This window comes from Anoplophora glabripennis, unplaced genomic scaffold, assembly GCF_000390285.2.
Source record: "Anoplophora glabripennis isolate ALB-LARVAE unplaced genomic scaffold, Agla_2.0 scaffold715, whole genome shotgun sequence".
NCBI lineage: Eukaryota > Metazoa > Arthropoda > Insecta > Coleoptera > Cerambycidae > Anoplophora > Anoplophora glabripennis.
In genome coordinates this window covers 27409-42960 of record NW_019416828.1, presented here as the reverse complement: position 1 = coordinate 42960, position 15552 = coordinate 27409, and the positions used below count along the sequence as shown (strand labels likewise).

The window sequence follows — 15552 nt, the reverse complement described above, 5'->3', positions numbered from 1 at the left end:
GCTACAAAAAAGCAAGGTCGTATTTAATATACTTTTCATTATTTATTATTGCTTTTATGGAATAATAATATGGTGCCGCTAGTGAACAAGGTGAACATGAATGAATCACCTTTAATTCTAGAAGGTATCATAAATTTGATTTAATTTGGGTCATTTTAGGTTTTTTTTAAGTAGGAACAATTCGTCTGTTGTATATGAACTAGTTTTAATCTACAAAACTGCAAGCTATGGAATTTGTACACCCTATCATTCCTAATTCGGAGCCTATCAACCACCTATTTCAGTTTGCCAGATAACTGAAACGCCCTATATTTAACTTCCATAAAAGCCTTTTTTATTAATTAACAGTGGAATTCAGTGAATTCAATGTAAAATATACTTTCAATAATATTGATCATCAAAAAAGATATTTTTTTTTATTAATTTTCAATGTAGGTACCTTTCAAGCATTAGAGTAGCATACTATACTAGTTGTAAACGTCGTTTTTGTTTGTATTTGTGTTAAATTTCTTGTTAATTCTGTACTTACAATATAGTCCAATTAACTAAGCCTTTAAATCGAAATTTTGTCAACTTGGCTGAATTTTTGATATGAGTTAGTTTAAGGTATATTATAACAAAAAGTGAGAGTAATTTTTTGTTCAACCCCCGGCCAAGGGTGGAAAAAGATAAAACAAAGGGCTTTTTCAAGATAACTCAAAAAGGGTAAGAGCTAGAAAAAAAAGTTGTAAAGCAGACAATTCTACATAAAAATGGTCTCTTAGCTTTTTCTTGTACTATTAAAATTAACAGAGTTAGGGAGGCTAGAAGTTAAGGGAAGATTTCAGAAATTTAATTTTGTTAAATCATTAAAATTAACGATTAAAAATTTGATTTTTTGTTATAACTTTCTTATTAAAAATTAAAAAATATATCTATTTCTCTGAAAAGAAAAGTTACATATTTTAGAGCAGATTCAAAAAAAAATTACAAAATTCAATCATTTTTCTGTTTGTTATGATTTTTTTTAAATTTCTGAAATCTTCCCTTAACTTCTAGCCTCCCTAACTCTGTTAATTGTAATAGTACAAGAAAAAGTTAAGAGGCCATTTTTATGTAGAATTGTCTGCTTTACAACTTTTTTTTCTAGCGCTTACCCTTTTTGAGTTATCTTGAAAAAGCCCTTTGTTTTATCTTTTTCCACCCTTGGCCGGGGGTTGAACAAAAAATTACTCTCACTTATTGTTATAATATACCTTAAACTAACTCATATCAAAAATTCAGCCATGTTGGCAAAATTTCGATTTAAAGGCTTAGTTAATTGGACTAATAGGGAACAGTATTAAAATTAAGAAATTAGACCTCATTATCTCGTATTTATTGACACTGATGCAAATTTATTCTTGATTTTTTTTTATTATCATGAAAAACTAGACAGGAAGTATATCTATTCACGAGTCACTGCGTGAGCTGTAGTTGCTGTAATTATATACATATAAAATGTAATACAGCAGCGTTAATTTTAATAACGATGACAATGAATTTTTTTCTGCATGATAATAATACATCTGGTTGTCGCTCAAAGCAAAGTTTGCAACGCAATATTTTTTTAATAAGGTAGAATAGTACTTGATTGACAATATACAGTGTCAGTAATAGTACTAGTGCCTTTTATTTCCAAATAAATTTACTGTATCGAAAACTAACTATAAAGAACTTGAATTATAAATGAAGAAATTGAACACAAGGCAAATGATTTGTTAACGGTACTTTTCTTTTATGTAATTTTTTAAACATGGCACAAAAGGAAATTACTTACTAAAATGTAAGCTACCAAAGTCTCACTTTATACTTATGGGCATAATACACTTAACCTTTTGTCATTGAAAATCGTGATGAAAAATTATTTGTATTATACATATAAGAAATTAAATACATATTTTTTCAATATGTCAATTGATTTTTCATATAGGTAGGTAATCCCTATGTACTGTGTTCTTATTGTGGAGACAAATAATATGTAAATTATTACCGAAAAACATGTAATTTTAATCATGTCTAAAATGCTTTGTAGAGTTACAAGCAATATAGGAACTAATACTTTATTTTTGTACAATTAATGTTTAATAACAAGACCGCAATTTCTTCCTCCGAGAGCTTAAGTTAAGAATATCCGTATTGAACTAAAATTTGATTTTAGATTTTAGATTGAGTGATTTTTGCACTAATTAGAATTGTGACTCGTAACAACCTATTTATAAATAAGGAGAGCTTTAAATACAGTTACTAATTACCCGCATAATTGCTTTGCAACCCCCATTAGTAGAAAATTTTAAATTGAGCAACTTAGAGTTCGTTTCCACCGAGGCAACACTATCAAATTAAAATGATTAATTTAGAATAACCCTTAAAAAAATTAAATTATTTTTTTTACAGTAGTATCGAAACAGAAATTATATAAATGGAAAGGTATTAAGGATACAGTTCACCGAATTAGCTTTACTTGTAGTTCGGCTATTGATTTTGGAGGTATCAAAGGCTATTAGCTGTTTTGTAAAGAGTATATAAATAGTAATTGTCGATAGAAGCTATAGAAAAACAAGCGTTGTGTTTTCTATGAAAATTTAAATACTTCTAAATTTAAATACTTCTGATTTCTAGAACCTTAACTTATACTGTCAAAGAACTTCACAACCTCTCATTTAAAAAAAGCCTAATAATAGAGGAAAAGTTAGGTTAGGTTTATCGTTTTGTGACCTTATGGGTCTATTGCACATACCAATTTATACTTCGCTTAACAAATTCATCGATCTCACTAATTCAATGGCAAAATATTGTCCAGGTCTATTAGAGACAGTAAAAAAATTCTGTAAAAGATTTTAACAGTAACGAAACAGGCACACATTAGGTATCTATGTACCGAGTGAACTAAATAACTGTCCCATCTTCGTTATCTTCAAAAATACGCCAATTTATTATTGGTACATTCTCAAGAGGAATTCAATTACAATATTTTGACAGAAAAACAAATACGTCGTATCTATTTTTTAATTTTATAATTTGACTATATTTTATAAAATTTCGGTTATTTCTCAAGAGGAATTCAGTTACAATATTTTGACAGAAAAACAAATACGTCGTATCTATTTTTTAATTTTATAATTCGACTATATTTTATAAAAAAAGTTATTGTTAATTGTGAAAAGAAAACAATATAGAAGCACCTAGCAAAGCTTTATAAGATTTGAAACAGAAATTGATAAATTTAGACATTTATTGTTGTTAAGAGGTAGGTGCAGCAGCGGACAATAAAAAGTTACCGACCTAAACTGCTTATGGTCCTTTCATAAATAGGGTTTTATAGTTTCGGTTTTTAAAACCATTTAAAAATGTTACGTACCTAAGAAACTTTTTTGTTCACAGCTGTACTACCTACTGTTTTTTCGTATTCGCAACAAAGAAATATGTAACATTCATGTAAGATGTTGCTAATTGTTTTAATATGCTTTTATGCTTTCAACTATTACTGAAATATGTTTTATTTTCATCCAGTTCAAAAAGTTGTTGAATAAAAAAATTGGTGTTTTTGATTAAAAATGATTTGGTCACACTTTTGTATTTTAAAAAATATACAGTTTGGTCAAGTGCTTTGCATTTGTCGTTCTTTATTTTTTTATTTAGTTATGACTGAACCACTCTTAAAAAGTAGTCATGTATTTTTTTTTTAGTTTTTTTTTACATTTCTTCAATTAAGCGAGGTAAGCTGGGTAAGAGTTATTTGGCCTATCCTATACAGTGCATCCTATTTTCGATGTTTTGCTAGAATTTTATAAAAAAGAAGTTAAGAGATCATGGAAAATTGAAAATTTTAATTTTTTGGTTATAATTCATAATAAAAACATGTATTTTGAAAAGTAGATCTGCCTCAAAAAAAAAAAATTGCCAACATGTCAAATGGAAATCGAGAATTTTATACCTACTGTACCTTGGGTTGAGTAATTATTAAAATGTATCAACATGTTCCCGACATTTCAATAATTAGAATTTTAATTTTTCAATTTTGCAAATTTGATGCCAAAGACACTGACGTGGCAATTATTTTGATGAAAAGTCTGTATTCATTCAATTTAAAATATGTTCTATTTATATCATATTAAATTTCATTCTAATCAAAACTTGAATTATAAAAGAACACTTTTTTATCCGTTTTATCGCTTAACGCTCTGTAACTCTAAAACCAATAGTTTTGGAATAAATGTCTGTAGGAACTTTTTTCCTACTTCGTATACATCTTGTATATTAAAATAAACTGTATTATCATTAAATAAAAATTAATAATGGTTACAATGTTTTTTGGGAAAGGAAATTTATTTTAATAAAAACTTTATTAATTTCCTCCAAAATGAGTAGATGTAAATGAATGAAAAAGTGTCTTAAATGAAGTATATTTCCATTTCGTTGTTTACAACTTCCTAACCATGTTTACAACCCAACTTTCAAGTGAGTTAACTACAATTTAAATTTATTATTCGACCTTCCATTTTCCACAAAATGAGAAGAATGCAGATAATTTACGTTTTCAGTACCTAACCGGTAAAATACTTTCGACCGCTTTAATCTATTTTATTCTCGGAGCGGTTTTGTTTTTTGTCAGAATGAAAAGAGCGATTTAGTTGCATCAACGCTGTCGCGGTCTGGTTATCGTGTATTTCGAATTTTCTAGTAATTTACAAACCATCGTTGCTTGTACATTACGTGACCCTAGCACAGTTAAAGTGAAATTATTTTTAGAAATCTGCTCGGGTTGCATCGTGGTGGTAAATAATAAAGCATTTATACAGCTGTTAAAGAGAGCAGATATGGCCATATTTTGCGGAAATTGCAGTACGTGGTAACGCTATTTAATTTAGATAACCGCATCAACAAATTATATGACAAGGCTAAGTTGCAGAACTCATATATTATGTCCTTCAGGAACTTAAGAATATTATTTACTGCTATTATTACCTATTTCTGCTTCCTCTGCCTTTCAGACGTTTTTTAAAAATTTTATTTCTTTATACTGCTTTCCATTTAATCAAAAAATAAAATCAAAATATGATCGTATATAGAATTTAAAAAAAAAATGGATCGGAAAGCATAAACCAATGACTAACAAAGAATTATACGACCAGGAAATATTCCTCAGGAAAACATAGACAAAAATTTATATTTACAGAGCGTCCCATTATTAATTGGGCATTAGCTTAGGGATGATAGCTGGCATCAAAATAAAGCGTTTGGGCCCAACATGCCTTAGCAAAATGTTACTCGTTTTCGTTCTACAAAAAAATATATGTTTTCCAATTATTTCTTTGAAATATCTTGAGAGCTCTTCAACGGATTTCGATGAAATTTGGTATTGTATTTCTTAGCACTCGTAATACGAAAATGGTATCAATTTTACCATTGCCGCTAGATGACGCCACCTACAGCAACATTGGCCCATTAACATGGCCATAACTTTTTGTGCACCCTGTATGTATACTCTCGAAGAAAAATAAAGAAACGACATTCAATTCACACAAAAAAGGTATACTTCTTTGAAGTTAAAAAGTAGACCGTTTTCGAATTAAACGTAATTTTTCCATTAGATGATTAAATGATGAAATTAATAAAAAACTGTAGGTATATCAAAACGCAAACATTATGTATGTAGTGAATGTTAAGTGTGTCTGTTGTAGATATTTTTTGCAAAATAAAATTAATGAGCGAAATTATAATTTTTATTAAGTCTTTGACGTAAAAGGAAATGTAAAAAAAGTAATAAATAAAAATAAATGGTTGACAAAATGAATATCCGAAATTAATCTACAATAATACCAATGGTTGCACCAACACGTCTTGTGCTGGTTTCTGCCTCTCCGGCAATACGGACTACAATTTCATCCTCCACATCCGCATCAATTACTCTCGGTCTTCCCGCATCCCTGTTTTTGGAATGAAATGAGCCAGTTTCACCTAATCTATCGTGGAATGACTTGAAAGTGATATGGTTTGGTTGCCTTTTATCTCGATAAAACTCGAACCTCGAAATAACGCTGCGCTGCTCTGCGAGAATAAATATTTTCCTGAGCATACAGGCGGACCATATCCCGCATTTGTATATTTGAAAAATCATTATGACGTGGCATTTTAACGCAAATAACAATAATTAAGTGGTTAGTAAAGAAACTTACTCCATATCACTACACGTGTACAAGTTATAGTAAACAAATCGCTAGTTACCCCTTAGCGTTGCTTTTATTACCAAAGCTTGCCAAAAAGTAAATACAGACTTATGAATCTCATTGAAAAATTACGTTTAATTCGAAAACAGTCTACTTTTTTCAATAAAAAAAATATACTTTTTGTGAAAAATGGAATGCCATTTCTTTATTTTTGTTCGAGAATGTACAGACAGAGCGGTCAAAAAAGTTATAGCCAAGTTAACTGCTGCAGGTTGCGTCATCTAACGGCAATAGTGAAATTAATACCATTTTCGTATTTCGCACGCTGAGTAATAATGATACCAAATTTCATCGAAATCCGTTGAACAACTTTTAAGATATTTCAAAAAATAATTGGAAAGTAAATTATGAAATCACCATGTAGAACAAAAACGAGTACCTAATCTTTTGCCAAGGCATGTTCGACCCAAACGCTTTATTTTGATGTTAGCTATCACCCCTCAGCTAATGTCCAATTAATTACGGGACACCCTGTATACATCTGGATTCGGATTCTGTGATTTTTTTTTAATATCTCAAAAACACGTAGCGATAGCTTCACAAATCTTGAAACAATATTCCTAAATTTACTACTCACAGAACTATGCTAGAGATTTTACATTTCGAAATACCAGTGTCGTAGATATGGGGGTGTGGGGTCAGACCCTTTCTTCTAGGCATAATTTTCTTATTATTATTATTTTTTTACAGTACAATGCATCAAAAGAACTTTCATTCATAGATTAACTTAAAAATATGACTAAATCTTAAGGAGGTTAATATACTTACAAAAACATTAATAGGTAAAAATATTTTTAAACATAAGAAATATGTAAACTGTTATAACTGTTGGCATTATGGGTAAAACTAAAACATTTTAATAATTAAAAAATATTGTTTATTCACTTATTCAAATATCACATCTAGTCTGTGTCAAATCAGATTAAAAACTAATAGTCCAGTCACTAAGTAATTCTAAGCAAAAAATATAAGAATTTTTTGTACAGTCAATACTTTTTAAGTTATTTTTAGCCCAAAAAATGCGTTTTTGAGCCATTTTTCGCGAATATCTCAAAAACTACAAGTTTTATCAAAAAAATTATCATAAGCAATAATGAAGGTAATTAAATAGCAAAGAGTTGCTTTTTTTATTTTTGTAAGTGGTATAGGCCTGAATTATAACTCCCAGAAGTTGAAGTCGATTTCGAAGATAGTTATAATCGAAACGTTCAACGTCCTGTAGCGAAAAAATTAAAGTTTTTTCGAGGAAAACTTATATAACACTAACTTATTCAAGTTCTTGAAAAGACCTTTAAATTGAGTGGTGGAAAAATTCTTTAACATGAAAACTAATGAAGTTATAATCAAAATAAAATGATTATCTCGATTTTTGAGAAAAAAAATCGGTATTAAAATTAATGACTTGACGGAAAAAAAATTAAACGTATTCCTTCTGCAATTTACTTTATTTATGTATTAACAGTAGATTCTGGGAATTTGAACGATTTTAGAAGCCTAAATTTTAAAAAATATATCATTTACTCTTGAATAAAATTTTTAAATTTTTAAAAAATCGCCTTTTTTAAATATTTCAAAAATTAACAAAGCTATAAAAAAATTATAGAGTAAGAAATTGTAGGTTTTTTCTTACTGAACAATTTGCTTTGTTTTAAATTTTTGTAGGACAAAATTTGACTGAGTTATGACCGTTAGAAGCTCAAAACTAAGCTCCAAGACTGCCTTTCCTGAGCCCTTTTAGCTTACAAATCTAAAAAACGAAGGGCTCAAAAAAACTGCAAATCGCGGAACTTAAAGTGCTTTAAATTCCCTACAAAATGTTTTTTTTTTGAGTAAATTTGTAACTTTAAAATTACAAAAGTTATGGTAAAAAAATGAATCGCATTTTTCGGTAAAATTTTAGGAGCGGGTAAATTACCATCATCTTTGTGTATTTTGGAGCACTTGTGAACACTGATTTGAATAAGTATTTTAATAATATACATACACACACGTATCCGAGTGTATTCACATGTATATGTGTACATTTGGAAATTGGCACCAAGCGAGAAATTTTTAGGAAATTTTTCTGTAAAGGGTAGGGTTTTTTATGAGGGGTAGGTCTTCCATAAGGGTTTTTTGGGTGGCTGAAAAGTTGCAATATATCATAGATCATATTTGAAAATCAATAAAAAGTTTATAATTTAACATATACATACCATTAAAACATCTCAAGTTTCAATAATATTTATTTGTTTATTTTATTATAACGGATGGTTGCAACTTTGTAATGAATCGTAAGCTTTCTAATGAATAACAAAATAAATGTAATACATTGCGAATGTACCAAAAGAATATTTTAAACTATTAAAACTTTTTCTTTCAATTTTTTTGGCCATGGAAGGATTTTTAAGGGTTGAAAAGTAATTAAATTTTATAAATTATATTAAAAAACATGAAAGGAACTTTATCCAACATATTTGAACATGAATTCAATCTTTAAAAGTTTACAAAATAATAATTTCTAACTCATAAGGAAAACGATTGTAGAAAATAATTACTTAACAGTTGTCCTAAGTGTTCCGCGAAAATACCTGTTCAACATTTACAAAGGTCACAGGCGCATGTCTAAAATAGTCGTAGTTTTAATAGATACTATTTTTACTAATGGTGGCGAAGCATCAACTACTTTACACTTTAGTAATCCCTGCGTTATTGTACAATAACATGTACATGTCTGCCTCTGATCTGAATCTCCGCATCGATCACTTTATTCGATACGGATCTAGCGTAACCCTAATGCCTGCTTTGTCGGCCTCGCGTGAATGAGCGAGTTTGACGCTTTGGTTGGTCGAGTGTGTGGCACATGTTTTTATGTCAGTCAGTAGAAATGTACCTCTGTATCATGAGCATAGAGCGGTACACGGCTTGATCATAAATTTATCCCATTTCTGCTACTACAACGCCTATTGCCACTCACTAGCGCAATATAGATTACTACTGGTTATTTCGTCGCCGATGTCTACAAATAAATTTGCGTTTCTGACTCAGGCAGAGCAGCGCGAGACAAAGAACGCATTCGGCTAAAACGAATAAGACATAGGCGCGGCGATTTGGGATAGCGGATTTACAAATACACTTGTGAAGTGTTTCTCTCACAGTGTCTAATAAGACACAAACTTATTGGTGTCGGTTCGTAGTTCTAAAACAATATTACATCTTTTTACTTATTTTTACAGACACTTGCTAAAATTATCAGTAACGGACTAGAACTAAAAATTAAACAAATATTTAAGGTTATTTTAAACTTGGGGAATTTTGACAGTATCTATATATTTTATTAATTTACTACTAGTTTTATTTTTCTCAAAATTGATATTCTACAAAACTGTACCTCTTCCGTAATATCCTTTTGATATCTAGTTGAAAGTACAAAAACTTAATAATTTTTTTAATGGAAGTGAAATGTTTTCCATTAAAACATATTTAACTGAATTTTGACCTTCGCAATCCTGCATGTTTCGTGTCCCTTTGATTAAAAAACACTCTGTATAATATTACTTTACATATATCTTAGATAATAGATGATTGTAGTATTTTGGAGTAATCTCTAGTTTTGTACTTACTAGTTTGCTAGTATCTACTAATCGTTAAAGTATACCAAATAGAATTGCTTTGGGAAAAAATTAACATATTTTATTTTTCAAGGTTTTTTATCTTATGGCTTTTACAACATGAATGGTCAGCATGTTATATAAAGGTAATGATTTTATCATAATTTACGTTCTACTTTCGTACTATTACTTTATTATTTTATTTATTTTTCAAGATTGACCAGAATAAGAAAAAAAAACACATTCGTCTTTCATTCTAATATAATTAAATTAAATAAACCACTAAATGATTCGTTATTATCATTACCTGCCTCAGTAAATTTTCCTGTAATTTAAATTAAATTAACATTTATGAATGTTAAAAAAATCATATGGTACCTACTTACAAACAAACCTTTGCTTTTCAATTTAAGTAAATATTTTATTTCAAAAGTAAAACGAGCTGGTTTTGTCTCGGGTTTTGTTGTACATACATTATTTATACTGCAGGGACTGTTCGATCCTCATTTTCTTTGAGACGAACTAAAATTGCTGTTCAGCCGACTATCAGATATTTTCTAGTTGAGAAAACACAAAAGAGATCTTTCCTACGTTCTCAAATTGATATAAACTTGAGAAGGGGAACAATTTTTATTATCCTTTCCTCCCGTCCTTTCCACAACTTAGCGCATCTAAGTGTAACGACTTTAAAGAAAAAGATAAACTATTATTATATGGTAAACGATTCGGAAAATAAATCTCGACCAGGTATGTAATCATCCTACTTCTAAAAGTTATTTATGGTACCTTTTATTTGTACACTTTTTATAGTCATAACTCTGCATGAATTGCAAACCTGTCCTAATATTTCCATCAACCTAACGAACCTAACGCGCTAACTGTTTGCATGCGTGCATGTTGCGAATAATTGTTTTATGCTGGTGTCTTTTAATTTCGCAATTAACTAACGTAACTGATTTCTTATTCTAAATTTATGTGACGTCTCCCTAGCTACTTGTAAGGTAAAATGGGATAGATACAGATGCCTTAAAATGAATTCTTAATTATCCTGAAACCAATACTTTCAATAAGTTTCATGAAGTTTTAAAGTAAAACGACAATTTTTTGGTTATGAACCTTTAAGTTTTACTTTAGTTTTAATATTTTATCTAGAGTTAAAATTCACGTTAAAAATATATGTATAATTATTTTTCTGAAAGTGTTAGCTTCATTTTTTACATTGTTTTCCATGATATATTATTACTAATAACCTTTTTTTTTATTTCTACTACATTTTGTCGATTTTAAGTCTTCAATTTCTTTACTAATTAGCTAATTGTAACAATCGTTACATACATGCTGTTTTCTAAGTTGAGAGATTCTTCTTTCGATCATTTTTAGACCAAAAATCTTCAATCAACTAAGGGCGTAGTATGAGATATACATGCTATATTTGTTTCTTTTGAAACATAATATTATCTTATTGCTGCGGGGTGCCTTCTTTCTAATATGTCAAATTAAAACAGGTGATAAAAATGTTGAGTAAAGAAAATTGTATCTACGAACATAAAAACTGTTAATAAATAGGATACGATGAAATTTACATTGTAAAGTGATTTTTAAGATCAAATCCCCTTCATCTGTTTCGATTTGGCAGATTAAAACCAAAACCAATTGTTAAACAAGTATTCATTTTTCAACAGTGAATTTTAAAAGGCGAGGTGATATAAGTCAAACGAATGTACTAAATTCTTCTAATTCTGCAGCACTGCCAAAAGCATAAGTCAGAGTGTATAAAAAATGTAATTTTTATTAAAGACCAAATAAATTTTACAGATACCAAACTCAAACTCAGCAAAAGAAAAATCTCAGTATCCATGGATTCTCTCTTCATATAACAGTGACCCGGAATTGAACTACCCGGACTCTTTGGACAGAAACGAAAACGACTCCGTTCAACATACAGTCACTGAAAACTCGGGGAGTCACCGTTTCCAAACCGCCAACACCTTTCTTTGGAATGCTGGCGGTACTCTTAATAATGAATTTTATGACAGTATTGATTCTAATATGGCTTCCAGCTTGTACCATCCCAATGGCGAGGAACTCGCTGAATGTGACTCTTTAGAAAGACATTTATCTGATATTTCTGATAAGAAGTAAGTTTTGATTTATTCGTTTGAAGTTTCCATTATATTTTTTTTATTGATTTGACCATTTTTTAAATTTACATTTCATTCTTTTACTGCAAGTTCCCTACAAGTTCCTAAAACAATATTAACGGAGTTACATGACCCCAAAGGTTTTTTTTATTAATATTAATATTTAGATCTTTACAATTTTGAGGATTTTTTTTTTCTTGTACGTGCAATTTGTTACCAATAACAAGTGTACCAAATTAGAAGAAAATTAGTCTAAATAAAAAAGCTATGCCCAAATATTAATTGAAAGGAAATAACTTTAAGGTGCCGTTTATATTGAACTTTCGATAAAAGTTAAAAGAACTTGTAGTGTTATTTTAGACGAATTTCGATACCCTATATATTATTCTCTTTGCGTTTATTAATGATTTTAGCAATTCTTTTTGATAAGAATATATTTTATAATTTCTTCCATATTTTTCTGTATTCGCCTTGAACTCTGCATTCAAGGAAAAAAACCTGTAAGAATAATAGTTCTAAGAAACTATTTAAATTTTTTAATACCTACGTTGCAAAAGCAATTAAATATATCATATTACTAATAACAAGAGTACTTATATAAGCTTGACATATTTTTTTAGACCTATATTTCTGTAACCCAATGCCCAATTATTATCCCAACTCAGGTATTAAAGAATATGGAAAGTTTCATACTTTAATCTTTACACTTTTTTGACATGTCGAAATATAATCGTGTCTATTTATGATGGACATGTTTTTACCTTATAATTAAAAAATGAAGGAATATGTTTGATAGAAAAATGGTCGAATTCCACCTCCCTTGAAGTTTGATACTGTAATTTTACAGTTTGCTATAATTTAATAAAAATTGCCTTTAAGAAAATTGAATACTTATATTGATTTTACTGACCTCTTTCTTTTATCATAGAAATGCATTTTTAAATATACGCGATTCGGCATATTATTTTTTAATATTATATAATTTTTCAAAACTTGATAATTAAATTAATTACTTAATACAAGTTGTGTGTTTTAATTTTATTTCTCTGTAATTATTGTTTTAGTTGCCGTGCAATATTGATTACATCTCCAAATTTTAGCCTATTTCATGTTGCTAAACATATTATATTCATACATTATTGGCAATATTACCACCACTTAAAATGTAGATTTTACTTACTTAATTTAAATGGTCAAAAATTAAAATGTATCACATCATTGATTAGCCAGTCATCTATATAAATTTGAAGTCTTACATTTGCTAATATGGCTAATGTACTAAAAAAATAATTAGTTTGATGACATATTAAAAAACTTGGTTGTGCAATTTATAGGCGTAAATAAAAATTTGTTTTTGTTTAAAAAATTTGTGTTACAAAATAAAAAAATTTTTACTTGATTTAATGTAGCCACGATATAAAATTGAGAGTAGCTACTATTATCATCTTGTTCTTAAATGCAATTTTTACAAAACATTCCAAACACCTTTTGGAAAACTGTAGCATCACAGTTGAAGCTCAAGTACGTTATTCAAGAGTAAATTTGACCCCATTCAAATTTTGTATTACTTGAAAAACGTTCTTGAAAAATAATGAACTGAATTTCATTGTTTATTGTATTATTTTGTATATTTACGTAGTGTATTTGAGAAAATAAATGCACCAAGTATTTTTATTATATTGTATGATATTTACTATTTTTTAAGTAATTTCTGTGTATTATGTAGTTTTAAGCAGTGTTATTTTAAATGTGCATTCGAACATTATAAATTATTTATTATCCGTGTATTTTCCAAATAGTGTTGCTCATTGAAAAGTCATTTTTTTCATTTAGTGCATCACTTAGTTATAGAACAAATTTCATAAAAATGTGGTATAGTTTAAAATAAATCCAAACTCGTGGCTTATTTAAAAAGTGTTTTACACAATATTTCTCATTAAAACGCTGTGACCTTATGGTTGGGATTGCAAGCTAATCTTATTTTATTTGCCAAGAATCACCACTAAAGTTTATTTTAACACTATGTATGTATATGTTTACATTGTTTTCTCTATTGGTTACCTTCCAACAGTTTAACCTACAGAAAATTTTCTTACATATTACAATAAGAAACTGCAAAATTATTAATTTAGATGCATGTAAGACTGATATTAATAATTATCAAAATTATTAATTTCATTAGCCTGCAATAAATTTGCCTGCATTATGTATATATTTATTTGTTGAACTGCTCACAATGATTATTTGACCGACGAACTTCTTCAATGTTGTACCGGATACGCCTGCAGCAAATTTTCATTTTTTTGCTAAATATGCCGATAACAAAATAAAATATAACTTGCGCGTCCGGCAAAACGTCGAAAAATGTATGTAGTCGATATATTCATTGAAATATTACAAATTAAAGAATCTATCAATATCTGGAAAATTCAGCAGCGGCCGATTCGACAAAGAAAATTTATTTGTCAGCGGCGCATCCGGCAAAGTATCTAAAACTGGCACATCCGTCATAATATAGAAGATTTTTAGTTTATAACAGGCGCATAAACTTAAATTTATGTTGCCACTGGCACATCTGGCAAAATGAAAATGAAAAATGTATGCGGTATTTACCCGATATTCTGCAAAATATGGAAAACTGGCGCATTGAGCAATACAGATGAAGATGGAGAAGTATATTTCACTGGCGAGTCCAATAAATTAAGGAGGAATATATTTTGTCTTCGACGCATCCGGCAAAATATTTAAAATTGGCGCATCCGTCATAATATAGAAATATAATAAATAATATTGTATCACTGGCGCGTTCGGTAATATTGAAAATTGATTTTGTCACTGACGCATTCGGCAAAATATGGAAAAATGTATAATACCGGCGTATTCAGAATAAAGAAAATGTTTCTGTCACTGGCGCATGCGTTAAATTAATCGAAAATCTCCAGTTAAATCAAATCATTGATAGATGTTAGACAAATAAACATATACATCATTTGGGTAAACAGTGTTCCACAGTTCCATGGGAAATAACATCAACAGGCAATTTAAATTAAAATGAGACACTATATTTTTACATTTAAAATGTACCATATACATATTTTTATGAATTATTTTTCTGTATTTTTGTGAAATGTTGCACATAGTTTTATATATTTTTTTAATCAATTGCTGTGTAGGACTGTGATAGGTAATATGCAGAAAATATTGGAAGTGGCAGTTGAGAAAATAAAATATTTTGCAAATATGTATTTTAAATAGCAATTTAAGAAATTTCTGAATTTTTATTTTTCAAATCTGTCTGCTTTAGGTAATGTTTTAATATCTATTATATGGCGACAAAATACTGAATTGAACATTATTAATCCTAAATACAATTGAATGAATGTGAATACAACGATGTAATTAAAATATTGACAAAAAAATTGGTGTTATGATGTATAAAAGACTGTATTAGAAATAAATATTTAACCTACTAACAGTCTAAAAAGCCACAATATTTGTGATATAATAGAATGCTCATCACATGTGTAGCTAATTTCTTTTGACAAGATGTAATTTTCAAAAAATAATTTAGCA

At 28.9% G+C, this 15552-nt stretch overlaps 1 protein-coding gene across 2 annotated transcripts in view; it reads left to right on the top strand.

Moving 5' to 3' along the window:
- LOC108913817 overlaps window positions 1-13654 on the top strand; it is a 147698-nt gene extending 134044 nt beyond the window's left edge. Inside the window, exon 8 of one of the 2 annotated variants that reach the window (XM_018719443.2) lies at window positions 11654-13654. In XM_018719443.2, the coding sequence (XP_018574959.1) occupies window positions 11654-11980 (327 nt within the window). In that variant the 3' untranslated portion in view covers window positions 11981-13654. The remainder of the gene's footprint in view (window positions 1-11653) is intronic. The other variant, XM_018719444.2, reaches the window with a different exon arrangement.
- The last annotated feature ends 1898 nt before the right edge of the window (window positions 13655-15552 follow it).